The following is a 25,268-nucleotide window of genomic DNA, read 5'->3' as shown; positions in this document are numbered from 1 at the left end:
CCTTGTTACTATAGCAGGCATGGGCAAACTTCAGCCCTCCTGGTGTTTTGTGTGGGAATTTGTAAAGAGGCACCATGATGTAATGGGTTGACTGGAAAGGCAGGTGTCGACCGCCGATTGGCTGAGCCAGCTAGGAGCCAGAATTCTGACTGTCTCTAGCTTGGTACGAACGGTTTTAACTGCCACTTTTACCTTGGAGAGTGAAGAGAGGCTGACTGGAAACAGTCAGGAAGGAAATGGCTGCCAACTTTCCAAAGCCTGATTATTTATAAGACAAATGAGGCATATTTAAAGACTGTATAAAAGGACTGTTCATTCCCTCTGTTCTCTGTGTGAATTCAGAGACTGCTGTATATATTATTGCCCTGTTTGACTTTTTGAACTGAAGTAAACTTACTGTTTTTTGAACTGAAGTAAAGCACTGAGCTGGAGACCGAAAGGTCCCAGGTTCAAACCCCAGGAGCGGCGTGAGCGGCCGCTGTTAGCTCCAGCTCCTGCCAACCTAGCAGTTCGAAAACATGCAAATGTGAATAGATCAATAGGTACCGCTCTGGCGGGAAGGTAACGGCACTCCATGCAGTCATGCTGGCCACATGACCTTGGAGGTGTCTACAGACAACGCCAGCTCTTCGGCTTATAAATGGAGATGAGCACCAACCCCCAGAGTCAGACATGACTGGACTTAACATCAGGGGAAAACCTTTACCTTTTAAAAGTTACTGTTACTTGTTACACAAGCCTGAGTGACATTTTATCATACTGCAGGGTATATCTTGGTTCAGAAACTGTGGTACTGCTTCTATTTATTTATATCTACAACCTCTAACATTTTGGACTCCAACTTCCACAATTCCTAACAGCCGGTGGGCTATTAGGAATTGTGGGAGTAGGAGTCCAAAACACCTGGAGGGCCAAAGTTTGCCCATGCCTGTACTATAGCCATACGAGAAATACAAAAACTGTGTAGAAACAGCTAGAAATCTGATATTTCCAGACCAGGTTGAATCCCAGTTCTCTTGTGTTGAGCATTAATGGGCAGTACCTCTTCTACATTTGGAAACAGGTCAGTGACATTTAGAAGCATGGATATTTGTAACAAAAGGAAACCCATCCAATAAAAGATAATATTATATTATCAAAGAACACACACACACACACACAAAACAAAGTGGAACAACAACAACAAAACCCAAAAGATCGAAACTGATTTGTTTCCTTTTCCCCCCCTACATTTCACTATCGTAAAAAATGAGACAGAAATACATGTAGCTATGCTCATTAATTACACAAAAATCAGAATGACTTACATTCTGTTTGCACAGCTTGAGACAACGGCTTCAGTTCTTGAAAGAAGTGGAGCCCTTGGCAGCTTTTAAGTGAGGCAGGTGCACATTCTTAATTTCTGCAATTGTACGAACCTATAGTACGCATGTCTATTGCGAGGACCCATTAAGTTGAATGGAATTTATTCCCAAGTAGGAAGGACAGCAGTTCTAACTTTTCTTGATCATTCCCCCCAAAACCACCTTTGTCCAATATCTACGTATGTAACGGAAATTTCAACACTTGTCTGGAAAAAAATCTGGAAAGTATGCTACACTTTCCTGTTTCTTTTGCAGTTTACAGTCAAGAGGAATGCCAAAGACATAGTGCTTGAAGGCAGCATGAAAACTGGGAAGAGGCGCAGTGCCAGGTCTAACACTTGAACAGAACTTAGGCAACAGACAACATTAAGTATATAATTTCTATACTTTCAGAAGTATATTAAGCATAATCTGCTGATGAATTAACACAAAAATAGACTTTTATTTTCATATGTGAATAGAGCAAAGATCCTTTTTCAAAGGACAAAAAACACAAAAGCCTCCTTTCCTAAAGAAAGAGCTTTCCCGTCCTACCCAAGATTTCCTCTTCCCAAAGAAACTATCTAGAAAGCTTTATATTTATTATTTTCTAGGGATTATCAGAACAAGAATCGTACAGCGAGAAATGTGAAACACATACAGAAAAGGAGAGGACACTAATGAAAATAATGGATGCAATTTCAAAGTGGAAATAAACGGAACCCAACTCAGACAAAATGTTCGGAGACCTCAAAACCTCAAGGCATGTCCATCTGCACTGACTTCTTCGTCTTCTTGTTGTGGGCTTTGAAGTGCTATCAGATCTACTTTTACTAGAAAGTCCCATCTACACTACCAGATTAAATCCAAATTATCTGCTTTGAACTGGATTATATGTCGGTGTAGACATCATCTACATATCTCCATAAGGTTTTATTAGTTTCTAGATGTTTTTAACCAGTGATAAATTAATATTACTGTATATACTCGAGTATAAGCCTAGTTTTTCAGCCCTTTTTTAAGACTGAAAAAGCCCCCCTCGGCTTATACTCGGGTGAGGGTCCTGTTTGGCTTATATTTGGGTCAGCTTATACTCGAGAATATATGGTACGTTTATTATTTTTCTCTATTATTGTTGCTACTCTTACATTTATTTTACTCTATTATTATTATTATTATTATTATTATTATTATTATTATTAATACATTTATTATTTCACTTTGAACATTATTATTTTACTCTATATATTATTACATGTATTATTTTCCTGTATTTGTTATTATTATTACATGCATTATTTTACTCTATTATTATTAAAAGGATACATAAGCCCATTTACATTGAAGAAGATGAGAATAATTATTTCATTGGACAGACTTATCTTAAATTTGAGCTTTATGTAAATAATCAAAAACATTTAACCTACTAATGCCTCAATTGATGTAATTTTATTGGTATCTATTTTTATTTCTGAAATTTAACACCCTCGGCTTATACTGGAGTCAATGTTTTCCCAGTTTTTTTGTGGTAAAATTAGGTGCCTCGGCTTATATTCGGGTCGTCTTATACTTGAGTATATACAGTATGTGTTGATGTTTGTATGGACCATTTAAGTTTTATCTTTGGTTATTTTTGCTTGTTATTAAGTCTAAATTAGGCTGTCTTTATATTGCCTGATGTGATCTCTTTTGATGTAACTCGCTTGTATGTTTTTCCTTTTTGGCAATGAATACTTGCCATATATGCTGGAAACCGCCCTGAGTCCTTTCGGGGAAATAGGGCGGTCTACAAATAAAGTATTTTATTATTATTATTATTATTATTATTATTATTGACACAATGACATAGTCTGACACAGCAAACAAGATAGATATGCTGGATTTCGTGTACAAAACCACAAGTCGAACACTTCCCAAGTGTTTAGGGCTGTGTGATGTATTTTCGGATGATGTGCGCAGATCCCAGTAGGGTGGCCTTTTGCAGTTGGCAGATCGTAATTTTGTCCATGTTTATTGTTTCCGAAATAATAATAATAATAATAATAATAATTAAGACTAATAAAATCCAATGCAAAGCAGACAATCTGAATTTTATCTGGCAGTGTAGATGGGACGTTAGAGAATCTATCACAGAGGTTTCTTGGCAAGATTTCTTCAAAAGAGAAATCCTTCATCCAATATCTTTGTACAATATCCACTGCCTTCATCTGAGAGAGTATAAAACTCTATATGAAGGTCTCATGGAAGAATTTTGGTTAATGGCCAAATAAGCTCAGTCTCAGACAAGGAATCCATTACAAGCCAGATGAGTGTCACCCTATAGTTTTTGATGGCAGATCTTGGACAATCAATTGCGTTTGCACCAGGAACTGATATCCCAAAATTCAGAATTATCTCTGAAGTTCTGACCTTTGGAAACTCCCTGCATTAGCCTCAGGTCTACACATTTTCTTATTAAGAGTTGCAACAGATGAATACTTGTTAGGCAATACTAGATAAGATCAGTTTTATGCCAAGTTTTCAAATTTGACCTATGGAAATTCACTGGGCTCTCAGAAAGAAAGCATTTATTCCCATGCCAGCTGGGCTGGAGGTCCAAATGACTATTTCAAACACCTAAACTATATTTCTTGCAGTGATTAAAAATTGATTGTTGAGATTATTTAATTTAAAACATTTCAGAAACATTATCTATTGACCGTGGAACCCCGGTGGCAAAGTGTGTTAAAGCACTGAGCTGCTGAACTTGCAGACCGAAAGGTCCCAGGTTCAAATCCCGGGCTCATGGGCACACATAAGAGCTTCCATCATCCACAATCCCCAACACTCATCTAAGACAGTGATTCTTAACCTATGGGTCCACTGGTGTTTTGCTTACTTCTCCCAGACATCCCAGCCAGTTTACCAGCTGTTAGGATTTTTGGGAGTTGAAGGCCAAAACATCTGGGGACTCACAGGTTGAGAACCATTGTCCTAAGAGTACATGGGAGCCCATTAAGGAGACAGACAACTTGACATACATGCACTCAAAGGCATTAAGGGTGGCTGTAGCGCACATAAAAAAGCATGTGTAACCCAGTCCTGTGTACTCATAGAAATCCTCTGGATTGACTCCCAGTTTAAGTATGTGCATGATTGTAACCTTAATAATCTCTAATTATGCTATAAGCAAAATGTGAATTGCTCTAAATCAGAGGTTGATCTGGGGGAGGGAAAAGACAGGAAGTTTGCCAACCATCCTGATTTTATCCAACTGCTGTTCTTCTATAGTTGCTTTTTCAAAGGGGCCATGGCCTAAAGTACTAAAAATAACTAAATGAATGCCAATTACTTGCCATCTCTCTCAGCGGTCCTTCTTCCCCTTCTTTTAAGTGTTGCCTGCAGCGTAGTTCTCGATAATACATGAAGGCCAATTTTTCCCCGCTTGACATAAAATAGATGATTACGTTTTGTGGGATTACTTGCTCACTGACCATTAATCGAAACAAAAGCTCTTTCAAAACATTCTTTCTGCGCCTCCATCACAATTCAAGTTTAGAAATCCACAACTACAACATCTAGAAATACAGGTTATAAGTTCAGTTGAATTTATACAAGTGTTCACTGAATTCAGTTTGGAGACAAAGAGTGTAAATTCAGCAATTCAAGCGAACTGTGTCAGTTCTAGCCTTACAAAGAGAGCTCATGACTGTATACTGTGATACCTTCTCCTTTCGGTGGAAGTGGGGCTGCAAGCATGTAATGGGACTTCTTTGGAGTAGGGCATACAACTGTCCCCTCTCAAAGCACAAACCCTATTCATCCACAAATCAACACCCGGGCACCATCTAACACCTAAGGCAGTGGTTCTCAACCTGGGGTCCCCAGATATTTTTGGCCTACAACTCTCAGAAATCCCAGCCAGTTTACCAGCTGTTAGGATTTCTGAGGGTTGAAGGCCAGAAACATCAAGGGATCCCACATTGAGAACCTCTGGCCTAAGGAAATATGCAGAAACAAGTGTCCTTTCAGATGTCCTGGACCCACATTATGTAGAGCAGTGGTCCCCAACCTGTGGTCCATGGACCACCAGTGGTCCACAAGAACTGAAATATGGTCTGCGGCTTCACCGTTACTACTACGGATAATAACACAGCCTTTTTCTTGGTGTCTTCATTTTTAGGCCTGTTCCTGGGGCTATTTGAGGTGCTGATTCAGAAAATTGCATTGGATGGACCACATCAGCTCTAGATTATTAAATATGGTTTTCTGTGGGCGAGAAGATGGCGACTACTGGGTGGCATATATTCTGTAACAGAAACTAGAGCTGATGTGGTCTGTCCAATGCAGTTTTCTGAATCAGCACTCCAAATTACCAAACCAAATCTAAAGTCGACCAAAAATGGATTCATAACTCTTTTGGTACTCATGTTGGAGAGTGGTGCCTGGTCAGAGTGGTCCTTGTTCATTAAAAAAGGCTGGGAACCACTGATGTAGAGCGAGAGTGGGTTGACCTCTTGCTTTTGTGAAGCACCTATCTACATATAAATTTTAACTGGAACACAAGGCCCTCCAACTAGAGCCAAGGGAACAACTATTATTTGATAACTGGGAGCCCAATGCCCTTGAAATCCAACTCCAAATTATCCAAAAGGCTACTACTAGATCTAGACATGCATTCTGTAAGAAATTAAGGTTCAACTGCATCTGAAAACAAAATCGGAAGCTAATATACCTCTCTTCACAAGGATGTAATGTTATTCTAAGGAACAGTTACTATTGCCAGTTGCACTGTTTTTTTTTCATCGTGTCAGAAGTGACTTGAGAACATACTGCAAGTTGCTTCTGGGGTGAGATAATTGGCTATCTACAGAGACATTGCCCAGGGGACGTGATAGTCATAGAGTTGGAAGAGACCTCGTGGGCCATGCAGTCCAACCCCCTGCCAAGAAGCAGGAAATCGTATTCAACGCACCCCCGACAGATGGCCATCCAGCCTCTGTTTAAAAGCCTCCAAAGAAGGAGCCTCTACCACAATCTCGGGCAGAGAGTTTTACTGCTGAACAGCTCTCACAGTGAGGAAGTTCTTCTTAATGCTCAGGTGGAATCTCCTTACCTGTAGTTTACCATCCTGCTGGGAGGCTTCTCTCGTGTCCCCACAAGCTATAGCTGACAGATGGGAGCTCACCAGCAAGGTAACCCCAGTGCAATTCTTCCCATATTAAAGCTTCTGTGTGGACACAATTGCTTTTGGTTCGCCTTAAAAATGGACATGACTGAAGGAATCTAGAAAATTCCCCATGACTCAGACAAAGAGCATCACATAATCTGTGTGCAAGAGTGCAGTATCTTTCAGTCATTCTTCTTAGAAATTTGCTTGCCCAAGAACAATATTGTTTAACCACAGTCAGCCTTTGATTTGTCAAATAAGTAAATATAGGCCTTTTGTTATGACCTTCTCCTTGTCCCAAAAGATGAAGCATATCAGCAGGGTACTGCATGAAAAGGCTTTAGTCAGAGCAATGTAATAAAGTTCTTTTTGGAGCAGTGAGCACTTTCAAACAATCGTCTGTTTTTCCCAGATGACCAATGTGGTTTTCGCATTCAATGAAGAAAGTGTGTTGCTGAAAAGTTATTGTGAAATAATCTGAACACCCGTTTTCTCTATTTGCTACAACAAAGTTTAAAAAGAAAAAAAAAGAAAATATAAAAATTGGATCAGGCAAGACTGAGTCTGACTCAAAAAATATCTGCAACGTAGGAACCTTTTACAAGAGGATAGAACAACCAGTGATTTATCCACATATGATGAAATTGTTACTTGTGTCTTGCTAAAAATTGGTGTAAGAAACCAGAGAGGTTCTAGGACCATTAGATTTTAATAAAATATTGTAGCTTGGGTTTAAATCCTTCTTCACAGTAATAGCATCCATATAGTAGAACACTCATGCAGGTCCTCACTATTCTGTAAAAACTGAAATAGTCACCAACATTTGCCGGTTTGACTCTGTGGATTCAATTGCACTATGTAACAAAATTTGAAAAAAAATCTGTTCCTGAAGTGTTATTTCCTGTGTAATTGTGCAGTACTTACTTTGAAAGTAGTTGTTAATACTCCAGAAACTTTGTTTTTGTGGCTGCCACAAACTACGTTGAAATGATTGAGACTCTATCAGGTATTCATTGAAAAACTAGCAAAATGTGCTGCAGAATGTCCCACAAAAACAAAGTTTTTGCAGTTTAGTAAACTTTTCCCATGTTTTTATGATAGAACCAATTAGGAAATGATATTTATAACCCAGGAACAAAAATCGTGTTGCAAAGTGTTAGTCACAAATTTAATTCCGATCTCTCTTTCTTAGAATCTCTAGGTCCTCTTGTGAGATTCTATGGTCAGAGGAAATTGACCACAGTGCTGTGCTGCCCTAGAAATTCCTTGAGAGATGTTATCTTAGGTTAAAAGAAACAATATTTTTTTAATTCACGATTTTTCACTTTCATGGGGTCCGTCCCCTAACCCCCATGAATGTAGAGGGCAAATAGAAGTGTATCTATTCTGATTTTTATGTTTCTGAAGACTAGAGGCAGCACTAATGACTATTTTAGATCTTTCACGAAATTGGTCCATTCATGAATTAACTGAATGCTTAATTGTATCATGAGAAGTTACTACTACATAAGGTACATATTTGAAAATGTTCCTCTTAAGCAGATGGTAAACAAATATGCAGAGTTAATAGCTTCTAAAAAGAGGCATATGTTGTTTTGGCTGCTCTGGGGGACTTGACTGCTTTTAGAAGAGGAGCCAAGACAATTAAAGAAGCTTTACACTCATTGTTGAGATAGGTTCCAGATCAATCAGTGCCTGCGATCCTACATGGCTGATCTCAGAGAAAGTCTGCACATTGAACAATTCCCCTCAATCTACTCCTCCCAACTCACAATATTTAGCTACTTTAGTCTCCTTCCCAAGACCATCCCATTGTGGTACAGCAAGTGCGGAAGGTTAGGTTCCACATTATTTCCACCCTCTGGTTTCTGCAATAAACCACATGCAAATTATACACTACAAGCAAGCATACATCTATACACGTAATAAAAATGAAAATCTGTATGCGTGTATGTGGTGAAGGTGTCAATTACACAGACAACCTCCCGCCTCCACAAACTGCTTTAACCCACAGTGCTGAAAAGCCACCAAAGCCCTCCCTCCAAGGACACTGCAGGTTACAGCGAGCCACATCACAGGGTTTCTTTCTCTCTCCACTGGTGTGGAATTTGCATTGCCCCGCCCACTGCCTCTCCCTTAACCCTTTCCTATTCTTTTCTATTGCACACAGCAACTGAACATACCAAAGAGAGAGAGGGTTGGGGACAATTCAACATATTTATAGGACTTGTAGGGACTGGGATGTATAGTTCACCTGCAATCTAAAAACACTCTGAACCCCACCAACAATGGACCTGGAACTTGGCACACAGATCCAACACAGTCAACTTTGCATTCTGGCAGGGTTTGGGGATGATTGGCCTTGACATCCAGGAGTTATAGCTCACCCGTATTCAGAGAACACTGTACCCATCTGATGTTGGATGTGGACCACACTTGGCACACAGACCCAACATGGCAAACTGTGAATACAGACGGGTTTTGAGGGTGATTGTCCTTGGATTTGGGAGTTGTAGTTCACCCTTATCCAGATCACTGAACCCAGCCGACAACATATCTGGACCACACTTGGGATACAGACCCAACATGCCCAACTGTGAATACAGGCAGGGTTTGGGGGTAATTGTCCTGAGAATCTGGGAGTTGTAGTTCGCCTGCATCTAGAAAGCACTGAACCCAGCCGACGACAGATCTAGACCAAACTTGGCACACAGACCCAACACGGCCAGATGTGCATACAGGCGGGGTTTGGGAAGAATTGCCCTACAATTCTGCGAATTATAGTTCAACCACATCCTCATTCATTTTCTAATGGGACCATTCATAAAAAAACAACAGGAAAGACTGGCTTTTTTTCAAATCCTCATTCATTTTCTAATGGGACCATTCATAAAAAACAACAGGAAAGACTGGCTTTTTTTTCAAATAAATAGTGTTGCAAATGACCAAACTGGTATGACCTCACATCCAAAAACAAACCATGCTTTCTCAAATAACCCGGGCATTGCCGGGTCCCCAGGCTAGTAAATATATAAGCAGCAACATAAGTTTACACATATAAAATCCATCTGATAAAACTGTAAACTTCCTAAAATCCAGTAGAACCCGTGAACAAAGCTGGCTATCTGTAGTAACAAATCAAAGTGCGGAGTGAAGCAATCGGTGGATCCACAAGTCTGACCATAGATTACATAAGGTCAAAGGCCTGTCTAAAAAAACATCTTTTAAAACTAGGCTGAAAGGCTTGGTGAGTGGGGACTAACCTAATCTCTTTAGAGCCGGAGGACCATCATCGAGAAGGCCCCCTCTCTCTCGTCCCCACCAACCGTGCTTGTGACAGTGGTGGGACTGAGAGAAGAGCCTTTCTGGCAGATCTTAAAGCTCGCGTTAGTTCATAGAAAGAGATGAAGTCTTGAAGATAGGTTGGACCCGAAGCATATAGGTTCCAGATCAATCAGTGGCTGATCTTAGAAGAAGAAGTCTGCACATTGAACATTTCCCCTCAATCCACTCCTCCCGACTCAAAGTATTCAGCTACTGCTGCTCCTTCCCAAGGCCATCCCATTGTGGTAGAGCAAGTGAGGGAAAATGTAGAAGGCTAGGGTTCAACATTATTTCCACCCTCTGGTACCTGCAATAAACTACATGCAAATTACACACTACAAGAAAGCATACATATATAAAACATGTTTCTGTACCTGGATTGTTTCTTTGGAGGTGGAGGAGGTGGAGAGAATTCAATTCCGTTCTTCTCTTTAGGGAAGTCAAAAGCAAAGGATGCCGATTTGCTCATTCCTCTAGGTTTATTCTCTTGGAGAGAGCACTTCTCTCCTTGATGGCAATCCGAAGGACTTGAAGGACTAATTGCTCCATTCTCCATTTCTACTTTTTGAGCAATTTTCAGGAGACCTTGCTCTTCCTCCTCTTCCTCTTCTATCCTACACTGCTTGCTCCAGGCCAGATTGTAGTACTTCTGTCTTCTCTCAGCAGTGGAGGAAACTGGACCTTTGCCAGCCTCCTCTGGAAAAATTCTGTTCACATGGGAAGACTGTGAGGATGAAGGCCCAAAGACAGGGCTGTTTCCACCATGCCTTGGTGTGTCAAGATCCTCGTGGTCTTTACCATCAGAGATTTCTGCAGTGGGACTGACTGGAGGGAGGAGAGACCCTTCACCCCAAGGTAAGCTCCCTTTGGACAGCTTTGGGGGAATCGCAGGAGTATCGCCAACCACCTTTTTGCAAGTTATTTGGGAATGAAGATCCAAACTGTTTTCCTTGGAAGCCATCTCGCGATTTGCTTGAGGCAACTCTTTGGGCTCAAAGAAAGGAGATGCTTTTCCACTCTCTGGATTAGAAATGGGGCTAACACACGGCCATTGAACCCCAACTGCTGAGTCTGGGCTGCTAAGGAAGATTGTTCGATTGTCGTCTTCTCCGTGGGCAGCCATAATGGTAATAGTTGCTGCTACTTGTGTCGTAGATTCTTGAAATTCCCTTCCACAGCTCAAATGTGGGTTTTTTTCATGACTGGGACTATAGGGAGAAGGATCACTCCTTGCACATATGTTGGAATTGTTTAGCTGCACCTTTTTCCTTTTTGTACTCTCCGCATAGATAGGCTCATTCTGAGAGTCCACTTGAGAGGAAAGCTCTTGTTGTACAGAATTGCTTACATTTTCTATATGTTTGCCTTCAGCTTGTTCCTGTTCTCTGACCAGAGCAATGGAATGATTTCCCTGGGGTGAACTAAAGGGACTTCTGCTTTTTAATATAGTATTGGGAGGGAATGCTGATACGTTGGTTTCTGAGCACAGGTGGTTATATATATAGTCATGTGGATAACGCTTCTCCCCTTGAAAATCTGTCTCGGAATTCAAGGGCCTGTTTCCCCTTTCATTGAAACCCATCCCTGTTGACTCGGTTCTTCCATTCACTACAGCTTCCTGCCTCTGAAATGTGGAAGTGGGGTTTTCATTTCCAAGCCATGACACTTTATTTTTAGTATTGTCCAAGCTTTGATGATTGGGAGGTTCGGCACAATAGTTTGTAATGGAGCAGTACTCTCCACCTTCACTTTCTAAGTCAGAGGAATGGGATAAACTGGTCTTCTCCAAATGTGATCTCTCTGCCCTTTGGTGGAAGTGAGGGTATTTCTCAGAGTTCAAGGAGGAATTGATACACTGATCACTAAACATGGATGACTTGTGACAGAGACCCAAATACGGCAAGACCAACTTCTCATTGCTGGGCTTTTGAACACCATCCTCATGCGTACCTGCATCACTTGGAAACGTCATATTCCTGAAGGTAAGACTTTTATCTGCTCTGCCTTCAAGACCAGACAAACTAATTAGCGAAGGAACTTGAGGACTGTGTGAATTACAGTCATTTGGAGCATTCTGAATTACAGGCTTCCTTGAGATGATTTGGCTGTACTTCTCAAGGCACGCACTTTGTTCTTCTCCTGGTTTCATCAAGGCATGTTTTCTGAACGCTGTCCTCTTGGTAACCTGCATTGGGCAAAGATAAATGCAAGTACATTGATAGAGGGGAAAAATGTAACAGGCAAAAAGGCTTAAGCTACTGCTCTCCTTTGATATCTTTTGATATGCTACCGCAACATTTTTTAAAGTGTGAAAATACTCTTAACTAGAATGAACATTTTATGAGTCCACTATAATGAAGGGTATTAGATTGGATTATGACTGAATCAAAGACAAACACGCTTAAGTCCGACCAATACCAATTAAAATCTTGTGACTTAAAAATGCTTACATTTGACTTGATACAGCTCATTTAACAACACTGCCAACCAACGTATACGGCACAAACCAAATCCTACCTCACTCTGAGGTGCTATTAGGAATTTAATAATACAGTAAGAAAAATAATAACTTTTTTCTTATATCCTGCCACCCTCTCCCCAAAGGGACTCAGGGCAGCTCACATGGGGCCAAGCCCAACGATAACATAAGTTAAAACACAATCCATGAATTAAAACAATATGAACAATATAAATTGTTCATATTGTTTTAATAATATAAATTCAGCGCTTTAACGCACTTCGCCCCGGTGGTGAAGTGCGTTAAAGCGATGAGATGCTGAACTTGCAGACCGAAAGGTCCCAGGTTCAAATCCCGGGAGCAGCTTGAGTGCCCGCTGTTAGCTCCAGCTCCTGCCAACCTAGCAGTTCGAAAACATGCCAATGTGAGTAGATCAATAGGTACTGCTCCGGTGGGAAGGTAACGCCGCTCCATGCAGTCATGCCGGCCACATGACCTTGGAGGAGTCTACGGACAACACCGGCTCTTCAGCTTAGAAATGGAGATGAGCACCAACCCCCAGAGTCAGACATGACTGGACTTAACGTCAGGGGAAAACCTTTACCTTTACCTTAAAATGACATAAAACACAGCAATTACTTTAAAACCTGGCCATAAATACTACATATGCGGAGGGAGGCTAAATTCCTAAATACAGTAATTACAATATAACATTACTGCATATTGAACTAATTTTTCTGTCAAATTTATTTTATAACATGATGTTTTGGTGCCTAATTTGTAAAATCATAACCTAATTTGATGTTTAATAGGCTTTTCCTTAATCCCTCCTCATTATCCAAGATATTCGCATATCCAAGGTTCTGACGGCCCGTTTAGCTTGGATAAATTAGACTCTACTGTAATGGGAAATATTTTCAACAAATGTTGGCATGATTGTGGGGGGAGAGATTCATTCTCTCATATGTGGTGGGATTGCAGAAAAATTCAGAACGATTACTGTAAAATAAGAAATATAATGGAAAAATAATAGGGGGAAAAATTTAAGTGGTATAAGGCTAGATTTATGTTTCTCATTATAGAGGCAAAGGAAGGCAACAATAAATGGACAGAAATCCTAAAATATACGATAGCCTCAATACAGGCTACGATAGCCCGAGGATGGAGAGACAAAGAAATATGGGATGTGGAAATTTGGTGGTCTTATCTCTCAGAATACATAATCAATGATTTCATTAACCAAAGGGAAAAAAGTATATGAATAATTCAAAACAAGACTGGTATAGGAAATGGTCTATTCTAACTGACAAAAAACTGAGCCCCGGTGGCGAAGTATGTTAAAGCACTACGCTGGAGACCGAAAGGTCCCAGGTTCAAACCCCGGGAGCAGTGTGAGCAGCTGCTGTTAGCTCCAGCTCCTGCCAACCTAGCAGTTCGAAAACATGCCAATGTGAGTAGATCCATAGGTACTGCTCCGGCAGGAAGGTAATGGCGCTCCATGCAGTCATGCCGGCCACATGACATTGGAGGTGTCTACGGACAATGCCGGCTCTTCGGCTTAGAAATGGAGATGAGCACCAACCCCCAGAGTCAGGCATGACTGGACTTAACGTCAGGGGAAACCTTTACCTTTAAGTGACAAAACAGATGGAGATGATAGATAAAGTATTTTGAACCAGGCTTTCCACACGGGGAAATGAGGGGGAGGGCATGGGAAACAGGTGATACACATCTAAGGAATATATAGAGTGTCATTTAAGGTGAAGTGACTTTTGCAATAATGTATATAGAGTTAAGACTTGTATGGCAAAAGTTTGTTAACTGAATGGATGTATCATATATATATATATATATATATATATATATATATATATATATATATATATATATATGATACATCCATTCAGTTAACAAACTTTTGCCATACAAGTCTTAACTCGATATATATATATATATATATATATATATATATATATATATATATATATATATATATAAATATGATACATCCATTCAGTTAACAAACTTTTGCCATATATATATTAAAAACTTGAACCAAATTCCACTCTAATCCACCGAAAATCACAAGACTTTCCCTTTGACCTGCTCCAACCTGCCAAGCTTTACCCTTCTGTCCAGGTAAAATAAATCTTAAGTTGGCAAGCTTGCCTTATTGTCTTCTTTGGTTTGATACTGTCCTGAGAACAAGACAGATACAGCTTTCCCATGTTTCATAATCTATAATTTAGGTACAAACAGAGATATGTAGGAATGAATGAGCTAGCAGTTTTTGTGCATCAGACGGAATAAGAGGTAGGCCAAGGTTATAAAATTCAGTATTATTCCGCTTTTGTCCATATATGTGTGCAAAACCCTAATGTAAAACAAAAACAAAACCCTCTGAATGGTAGGGAGTCTTCTTTCTGAAGCTGTAGTTCATTACATGGAGTATTTTTTAAAAATTGCATAGGCTGAAATCCACTAAGGCAGCTAGAAACATGTTTTCTAGAGAGGTATGCACTCATATTCACAATCCCTACATAGGGAATGCTTCATATTCACAATTCTGAAAATGCAGTGATCCAGGACTGTTTACGGACAATGGCTATATCTTTGTGTGATAGATGATGCTACTTTATGTGATGTGTATAATAATGTTTAATGTTTTATTACGGGAGGGTCAACTTTGATGTTTTATACTTTTTTTATCGAGGGAATTGAATTGTTGCCACCACTGTCTCCTTTGGGGTTGAGAAGGGTGGTACAGTAGAGTCTCACTTATCCAACGTAAACAGGCCGGCAGAACGTTGGATAAGCGAATATGTTGGATAATAAGGAGAGATTAAGAAAAAGCCTATTAAACATCAAAATAGGTTATGATTTTACAAATTAAGCACCAAAACATCATGTTATACAACAAATTTGACAGAAAAAGTAGTTCAATACACAGTAATGCTATGTAGTAATTACTGTATTTACGAATTTAGCACCAAAATATCACAATGTATTGAAAACATTGACTACAAAAATGTGTTGGATAATCCAGAACGTTACTGTAAGTTCATTTAACGCAACTCTATCTTTATTTGTAGTCAATTCGTTAGTAGTCCATGTTTTCATAGTCAATGTTTTCAATACATTGAGATGTTTTGGTGCTAAATTTGTAAATACAGTAATTACTACATAACGTTACCGTGTATTGAACTGCTTTTTCTGTCAATCTGTTGTAAAACATGATGTTTTGGTGCTTACTTTGTAAAATCATAATGTAATTTGACGTTTAATAGGCTTTTCCTTAATCCCTCCTTATTATCCAACATTTTCACTTATCCAACATCCTGCTGGCCCGTTTATGTTGGATAAGTGAGACTCTACTGTAAATAAATAAATAAATAAATAAATAGTCCTTGCATAACCCCTTATTCAGGGGATATATATAGAGACAATGAAAATCTCCCAATCCCCATTTACCAGGCAGCAGCAGAAGCAGTTTCAATCTATGGGAATCTATTTCCTATTGATCAGAAAGCAGCTGACTGATGTTCCCACTCACTGCCTCGTGCAAGCGATCTCTGGAAAAAGGGAGGATAGTGAAGGGGACTCTGCTTCTTTCGATTATATTAAAGATTACTTTTAGGAGGGAAGGAGTGCACCAGTTAGCGGCTTCCCAAGTCACAGGAGAACAGACTCCTTTTGATCTGGACTACTTTTCCTGTCCAGTCAGCCTCACATTGATACCAGGCAAGATTCTGGAAAAGATTGTTAAGAAAATGGTCTGCAAACACTTAGAAACGAATGTGGTCACTGCTAATAGTCAACATGGATATATCAAAAACAAGTCACGCCAGATTAATCTGATCTCCTTTTTATATAGAGTTACAAACTGGGTAGATGCAGGGAACTCCATGGATGTAGCCTATCTCGATTTCAGTAAGGCCTTCGACGAGGTCCCCCATGTGGGCTAGGAAAAACTACGGTTAGGTGGATCTGTAATTGGCCAAGCGAACGAACCCAAAGGGTGCTCACCAATGAGTCGTCTTCATCCTGGAAAGAAGTGACAAGTGGAGTGCTGCAGGGTTCTGTCCTGGGTCTGGTTCTGTTCAACATCTTTATTCATGACTTAGATGAAGGGTTAGAAGGCACGATCATCAAGTTTGCAGACGACACCAAACTGGGAGGGATAGCCAAAACTCCAGAAGATAGGAGCAGAAATCAAAACAATCTTAACAGACTAGAGGGATAGGCTAACAAAATGAAGTTCAACAGGGACAAATGCAAGATACTGTACTCCACTTTTAGGCAGAAAAAATGAAATGCAAAGATACAGAATGGGGGACGCCTGGCTCGACATCAGTACGTGTGAAAAAGTCCTTGGAGTCCTCCTGGACAACAAGTTAAACATGAGCCAACAATGTGATGCGACAGCAAAAAAAGCCAATGGGATTTTGGCCTGTATCAATAAGAGTATAGTGTCTAGATCCAGAGAAGTCATACTCCCCCTCTATTCTGCCTTGGTCAGACCACACCTGGAATATTGTGTCCAATTCTGGGCACCACAATTGAAAGGAGATGTTGATAAGCTGGAATGTGTCCAGAGGAGGGCAACAAAAGTGATCAAGGGTCTGGAGAACAAGCCCTATGAGGAGCGGCTTAAAGAGCTGGTCATGTTTAGCCTTCAGAAGAGAAGGCTGAGAGGAGACATGATGAGGGCCATGTATAAATATGTGAGGGGAAGTCTTGGGAGGTGGGAACAAGCTTATTTTCTGTTGCCCTGGAGACTAGGATGTGGAACAACGGCTTCAAGCTACAGGAAAGAGAGGGGATTCCACCTGAATATTAAGAAGAGCTGCCTAAATGTGAGAGCTGTTCAGCACTGGAACTCTCTGTCCCGGACTGTGGTGTAGGCTCCTTCTTTGGAAACTTTTAAGCAGAGGTTGGATGGCCATCTGTTGGGAATGCTTTGAATGTGATTTTCCTGCTTCTTGGCAGGGGGTTGGACTGGATAGCCCACAAGGTATCTTCCAACTCTATGATTCTACTTAACAAGGCTTCAGATTCCCAATGGGAACACTCCTCCATTCAAAACCTGTCTTTAGAGATGCCCCTGTTTGCAGAGTATATGTATTTTTATAAGGAAGGACATTCAACCATGTGACTCCACCATTGCCATTTCCAGTCTGAAAAGTGCAGCCTACACATTGCTTTGTCACTTCAACAAGAATGTGGCCAAAGGCAGATTAAATTGAATGTAGGGAAATGCTAAGGAAGAATGGGGAACTCATTACTTTTACTGATCAGATGAAGGCTATTTTTATTTCATCACCCTGTTCAGAAAAGCTCTCCCCACAAATTCACAGTGACTGACAATTTCCTCTCTCCCCTCTGCACCATAAAAGGGTCCTGCCTTATCACTGCCCTCATCTGTTGTGAGCATTACAAAGGCGTAGGAGTCACTCTCTGACAAGCGGGATCTGGTTTATTAAGAAAGAAAAGCACCGCAGTTCAAAAGCTTTGCCTCTATATAAATCATCTATGTTTAAAAGTCTGAGCCTTAGGAAGAAATTCAAAGAGTTCTACAGCTAACATCCTCTTAGGAATGACAGTAACGTGGCTCATCTCTGGCAAATAATTTTTAATTGGTCACTTCTGATGTCTTTGCTCACAGCAAAAAGGCAAAATGGCACATATACAAGCTAATTAAGAAATACATTATGGTGACAATGATTGGGTTGCTGTGAGTTTTCCGGGCTATGCTGCCACGTTCCAGAAGCACTATTTCCTGACATTTCGCCCACATCTATGGCAGGCATCCTCAGAGGTTGAGGTCTGTTGGAAACTAGGCAAGGGATGTTTATATATCTGTGGGATGTCCAGGGTGGGAGAAATAACTGTTGTCTGCCCGAGGCAAGTGTGAATTTTGCAAATTGCCAGCTTGATTAACACTGAATAGCCTGGCAGCCTCAAAGTCTGGCTGCTTCCTGCCTGGGGGAATCCTTTGTTGGGAGGTGTTAGCTGGTCCTGATAGTTTCTTGTCTGGAATTCCCCTGTTTTCTGAGTGTTGTTCTTTATTTACTGTACTGATTTTTGAATTTTTTAAATACTGGTAGCAAGATTGTGTTCATTTTCATGGTTTCCTTCTTTTTGTTGAAATTGTTCACATGCTTTCAATGGCTTCTCTGTGTAGTCTGACGTGGTGGTTGTAAGAGTGGTCCAGCATTTCTGTGTTCTCAGATAATATGCTGTGTGCAGGTTGGTTCATCAAGTGCTCTGCTATGGCTGACTTCTCTGGTTGAATTAACACCTCCCAACAAAGGGTTCTCCCAGGCAGGGAGCAGCCAGGCTTTGAAGATGCAAGGCTATTCAATGCTAATAAAGGTGGCCAACTACAACATTCACACTTGCCTCCAACAGAAAAGAGTTCTCTCTCCCACCCTGGACATTCCAGATATGTCAACCCCATTTGCCTAGTTTCTAACACTCTCACAACTTTGGAGGATGCCTGCCACAGATGTGGGCAAAACGTCAGGAGAGAATGCTTCTGGAACATAGCCATACAGCCCGGAAAACTCACAGCAACCCAGTGGTTCCGGCCATGAAAGCCGACACATTGTTATGCTTATTTTGTTAACAGTCTCATTGACTTACGGTGCATCCATACTGTAAAACTACTGCAATTTGACATTACTTTAACTGCCATAGCTCTATGCTATGAAACCATGCCAGCTGTAGTTTTGCAAGCTCTTTAGCACGCCTAGAAAATAACTTACGAGTGTAATAAAACCTAACTATTATCACAAAAGAAAAAAAACTTAATGGCTGCAATTTGCTATCCTTTTGCTGTGGATGAAGCCCCACTGAACTCAATAAGACTTAGCTAAAAAGGTAAAGGATTTCCCCTGATGTTAAGTCCAGTTGTGACCGACTCTGGGGGTTGGTGCTCATCTCCATTTCTAAGCCGAAGAGCCGGCGTTGTCCGTAGACACCTCCAAGGTTATATGGCCGGAATGACTGCATGGAGTGCTGTTACCTTCCCGCCGGAGCAGTGCCTATTGATCTACTCACATTTGCATGTTTTCGAACTCCTAGGTTGGCAGAAGCTGGAGCTGACAGTGGGAGCTTACTCCACTCCCCAAATTCGAACTGCCGACCTTTCAGTCAGCAAGTTCAGAAGCTCAGTGGTTTAATACACTGCGCCATCGGGGGTTCCTCAATAAGACTTACCCCTGAGTAAAGATATTTAGGACCGTCCTGCAATTATTAAAATTTTTCTTTCACTAACAGCAGTGCATGAGAGACAAAGCAATCTTACCTCTCTATATCACCAATTAAAACAAAGTCATTTCAGTTAATCAACTAGAAAAAGTAATTAACTCCGTAAAGCTTGAGGTCTTCCTTTTAATAATGGGTCAATAGAAATGGATATGACTGCAAATTGCTTTAGGTTAAAAAAAACAAACAGTTGTAACACATTCTCATCTCTTAAGGTAATTATGCCTTAACTTCCCGCAAAGGTGAATTTCTCAGCTGACAAAGAATGGTGGGGCTACTCATTTCCCATATTCAAAATCACAAACATACTTTCAGAAACATCAAATAGATTCTGGAATCATGAGATCTGAAAGCATAATACATGGAGGCTCCTGAACATATATATTCCTTTTTCCTTTTCAATTTGTGGCTTCGAGGCATACCGCTGTCTCAGTTTCCCATTTTCTCTACAACAAAGAGGTCTGGAGAATTACTTCTAAAATGATTTTTTAAAAAGATATCTAGCATTCTCACGGCAGCCCTTAAGCATCACACAACCCTTTCTTCCCTCTATTCCACACATTCTGGTATGATTAATTCACCGAGTGTCCAAAAAAAGGCTTTCAGTTGCACACATAGGTAACCAGAATGAACTTTGCTTTAACAGATTGCAATGAATACTTGCTCATTAGGGATTCATCCCAAATAATAGAAGTGGTACTTTCAAGTTAATGCATGGAACTAGTGGCATGTCTTGTTCATCCTTCTGGTCTTTCCTCTATCTTGTCCAAAATGAGAGTCGACACAAAAGTGTTTCTGAAGGAAAATCTCAAGGTGAAGACAGACCTGAGCTCAGGATCTAAAGCACTGCATGGAAGCTTTGAAAAGACTGCTGACATTTCAGGATGTGTGCGTATATATGTTTCAGACATCTCTTATCTGATATTTTCTGATATACATTTTGATTTAAGCGATGACATCTAGCACTTTTGTATCTTAAATAATCTTTGCAACAGTGCTTTCCTTGAGCATAGGGACAGATGGATTCTCATGTCATGTGCCAGATGGAAACACAGGTAAGGGTTCTACTTTCATATCGGTTGCTGTGAGATCGCTCAATGAGAAGGTCATCAGGATCAGGGGGCTTACAATAGCTCCCTGCCAGCAGATCTCTTTCCAGTTCAAACAAGATGCTACTCAGAGCTTAAAACTAACAGACTACCAATCAACAATATTAGGTAAAGGTTTTCCCCTGACATTAAGTCTAGTCTGTTGGGGTTTGTAAAGGCACCATTATGGATGAGTTAACTGGAAAAGTACGTGTAACAAGCTGATTGGCTGAGCCTGTGAACAGCTAGGAATCTGATTGGTTAATTTCTCTACCATGCTACTGAGGAACCGTTTGAGCAGGTTTTACCCCAGAGAGAGAGTGTATGCTGACTGAGAAACAGCTGGGATAGAAGATGGCTGCCAGCTCTCAGAAGCCCTGTTATTTCTAAGGCACTGAGGCAATTTTATGGGCTTTAAAAGGACTATTTATTCCTACTGTTCTCTGTAATCAATCAGAGAGACTATTGTAAATATTATTGCTCTGTTTGACCATTTTGAAGTCAGTCAAGTTCCTGTTAATTGTTCTACAAAGCTGAGTGGCACATCATTACCCTGCAGGGTGACTTTGGTTGACAGGTGGATGTAAGAGCTTCTATTTAACATCATCTACAATTCTTAACATAGTCGTGTCCGACTGTGGGGTTGGTGTTCATCTCCATTTCTAAGCCGAAGAGCTGGCGTTGTCTGTAGACACCTCCAAGGTTATGTGGCCGGCATGACTGCATGAAGCGCCATTACCTTCCTGTCGTAGCGGTACCTATTGATCTACTCACATTTGTATGTTTTTGAACAGTTAGGTTGGTAGAAGCTGGGGCTAACCTGCTCCCCGGATTCGAACTGCCGACTTTTCGGTCAGCAAGTTCAGCAGCTCAGCGGTTTAACCCACTGTGCCACCGGGGGCTCCCAACAATGTTACCACTAACATTTTATTTTTTTAGTAACAGTGGCATTCCACTGTGATTAAGAGAGTACATAATAACTAGTAACATTTGTTACTTACAAGATAGAGTGTAGGGGTTGAATTGTGCTATAATTTGTGCTATAATTTATAGTGATCCCAAGGTGAAACTCTAGTAGGGTTTTCCTGAAGTTTGGGACTTGGCCAAGGTGGCTGAGAGGGGATCTGAACCTACCTCTCCCTCAATGAAATGCCACGCTAGTTGTTTTTTGTTCACATTTCTGTATTTCAACTGCATTTTCATACACAGCAACTGAAGTGTACTAGCAATACATTAACAATTCAATGCTAACTTGCTGCGCTCTAATGAACAGTATCACTGAGTAACTTTAAAATCATGGGGAAAATATTTAAAAATATAGTTTTAGAAGAATATTCACATTTTGGAACTTATTCTGTACAAAACATGCACTGGGCATTTTCTGCCCAAAAAACTAAATGCAGAAATGGGCACAAATATCCAGAAATGTTTTCTGCTGTTTAGAAGACTTATTTTCAGTAGAGGAGATGCGTTTCTGCAGAGAAACATTATTTTCTACACAAAATGCTGCTTTTGTGTAGAATTTATGTTTTAATGTGCGGTCAAAGGCTTTCGTGGCCGGAATCACTGGGTTGCTGTGAGTTTTCCGGGCTGTATGGCCATGTTCAAGAAGCATTCTCTCCTGACGTTTCGGCCACATCTATGCCAAACATCCTCAGAAGTTGTGAAGTCTATTGGAAACTAGGCAAGTGGGGTTTATATATCTCTGGAAGGTCCAGGGTGGGAGAAAGAACGCTTGCCTGTGTGAATGTTGCAAATGCAATTGGTGACATTGATTAGCACTGAATAACAGTGCTAATCAAAGCCTGGCTGCTTCCTGCCTGGGGGAATCCTTAGTTGTGAGATGTTAGCTGGCCCTTGGAGCCCCCGATGGCACAGCAGATTAAACTCTTGTGCCAGCAGGACTTGAAGGTTGGGTTGTTGACCTGAAGGTTGCCAGTTCGAATCCAACCTGGGCAGAGTGTGAATGAGTTCCCTCTATCAGCTTCAGCTCCATGCCGGGACATCTGGGCGTCCCTGGGCAATGTCCTTACAGACAGCCAATTCTCTCACACCAGAAACGACTTGCCGTTTCTGAAGTCACTCCTGACACAAAAAAAAAAGCTGTCCTGGATTGTTTCCTGTCTGGAATGGGCACAAATATCTAGAAATGTCTGCTGTTTAAGAGACTTGTTTTAAGTAGAGAATATGTATTTCTGTAGAGAAATATTATTTTCTACACAAATTCCGCTTTTTGGTGTAGAAATAGTTGTTTATCAACACAAAACATTGTACACATTTTTCATATTAAGCCTACATTGTGAATAAAATCTATACTTAATAATCTATATTTAATAATTCATACTGAAGAAAGTAAACATTAACTCTTTCTAATCTGTATTCTAGAACAGATTTGGTTGGATAGGATGGGTCTGCCTAAGAGGTCAGTCTAAGGAGCTCCTTCTCATGTCTCAACAGCATGTTGGTGTGTGCTTCCCAATCACTTCCCTTTGTACAGGCAAAGGCTAAACAAATAATCAAGCAATGTTTATTGTGCTACCCAGATGCAAGCAATTTTCTGATTCTAAATTGTCTCACAGCAAATCAGAGAAGCAAACAAAAATCAGATCCTGAATTTATTATCCAGTTTGTTGGGAGACAAAACAACAAGTAAGGCAACCATAGGGAAACAACACAGGAAAGCTATGAAGTTTAGTAGTTTCCACTGCAAGCAGACATGACAGGAGAACGTGTCCTGACACATTGCTCTAACCAAAAAGACAACTGCTTGCGATATGTGGCTTACCATGTCCGACCACAGCCTTTGTGTGAAAGGTTTCAGCTAACTGGGAAACATGAATAACTGATGCTCGATTCTTTATTTGATCCTGGGTTCATTTTTCAACAAAAGCAATTTGTATTTAACGTGTGTAATGTTTAACACTATTTTTATGTTTTACATCAGTTTGTTACCAACTGTGCGATTGGTGGATTCCTGTTTCTCTGTCTGTGCCTGACATTTTATCCTGCTTTCATCCAAGAGGCTCAGAGTACCACGGAGGACATTTTCCAAACCACTTTATCTTGCTTAGACATTTATGAAATCAGGTTGAGAGATGGTAAGTGGCCCAGAGCCACTGAGTTTCAATGTTGGCAGTATCTGACCAGTATTTTCCTCATTTTGACAAGCAGAACTAGTACACATCACTGTGTCTCACTAAAATTTTGGTTGGTTGTTTATTACTGCATTGCTGCATTTACATTAGCTCAGTGGTTCTCAACCAGATGTTTTGGCCTTGAACTTCCAGAAATCCTAATAGCTGGTAAACTGACTGGGATTTCTAGGAGTTGTAGGCCAAAACACCTGGGGACGCACAGGTCGAGAACCACTGCATTAGCTTGACTGGTTTAATATAGTCGTAAGCTACTTAGGACACTGCTTATTTAAAAGCTGGGAGATATATATTATGCACAAATGAAAAATTATTGAATATGAAAACCTTATACCCACTAAGCTACTTGTCATCAAAGATAGGATAGCATTTTTTAAAAAATGGAAGATAAAAATATTACGTCTTAAGTGGAATGAAACATTTTCTGGATACAGACAAAATTCTGGGACATGACTAATATGAATAAGGTGTCACATTGGCATTTAGAGCTAGGACAGAAGATGTAAATCTGTGGTTTGTAGACCTAATCTTGCCTATGGAGCAGTGGTTCTCAACCTGTTGAGTCCCCAGATGTAAACTGGCTGGGAGTTCTGGGAGTTGGAGGCCAAAACACCTGGGGACCCAAATGTTGAGAACCACTGGAAAGTTCCAGATATACCATATTGAAAGCTGGGGTGATTCCTTCCTTAAGTATGGTATTACACAAATGAGACATGGCCTCAGCTATTCTCCCCTTTGTTCTCTGACTCTGATGTGGCTGCAAGGAGATCAGAGTATATAATTTCCATTTTTAACCAAACGCATGTTAATATAGGTCATAGAGCATTGGATCCAAGCTACAGGAAAAGAGATTCCATCTACACATTGCAAAGAATTTCCTGATGATACAAACTATTGGAAAGTGGGAGACACTGTTGTCAGAGACTATAGAGGAGTCTCCTTCTCTGGAGTTTTATAAACAGTTGTTGGATGGTCATCTGTTGGGAGTGCTTTGACTGTGTATTCTTGCATGGCAGGGGGTTGAATAGCCCTGGGGGTCTCTTCCAACTCTATGGTTCTGGTTCTAATTATATTCAAGTTATACAAATGCAGAACAGAATTAACTTGAGATTGTGTCATACATTAAAACTTGATGGTCTCATCCATCCAAACAGAATGCTGTGAATGCTTATTTTTTTTACAAGTGTGTGTTTGAATTCATTCACTGAACTATGTTTGCACTGAATTAGGAATCAGCCAATACCAGAAGTTTCTGATGCTAAGAGGAAACTTGTTTGTTTGGTTTTAGTATCGGTTTAGTTCACCTGGTCTCATACACCCAAAGGACCACATGATACTAGGTAAAGACTTGGCATCAAATTAGGCATTTGATACTTTCTATTCCCCCAAAAACCTCATAAATTTTATGGGATTTTGCCAACAGAAACCTAGAAACTTATGACAGCATGAAAGTATTTCCTATGTGAATGATGAGCAAAGGAATTC

The 25,268-nt window shown here is 40.4% G+C and overlaps 1 protein-coding gene across 1 annotated transcript in view; it reads right to left on the bottom strand.

The window, feature by feature from the left end:
- Positions 1-25,268, bottom strand: part of prag1 (PEAK1 related, kinase-activating pseudokinase 1) — a 75,600-nt gene that overhangs the window by 28,526 nt on the left and 21,806 nt on the right. Inside the window, exon 3 of the mRNA XM_008116634.3 lies at positions 10,191-12,001. Within this exon, the coding sequence (XP_008114841.2) occupies positions 10,191-12,001 (1,811 nt within the window). The remainder of the gene's footprint in view (positions 1-10,190; positions 12,002-25,268) is intronic.

This window comes from Anolis carolinensis, chromosome 2 (assembly GCF_035594765.1).
Source record: "Anolis carolinensis isolate JA03-04 chromosome 2, rAnoCar3.1.pri, whole genome shotgun sequence".
NCBI lineage: Eukaryota > Metazoa > Chordata > Lepidosauria > Squamata > Dactyloidae > Anolis > Anolis carolinensis.
Note: the sequence above shows the minus strand (reverse complement) of the source record. Positions and strands in the feature narration are given on the sequence as shown.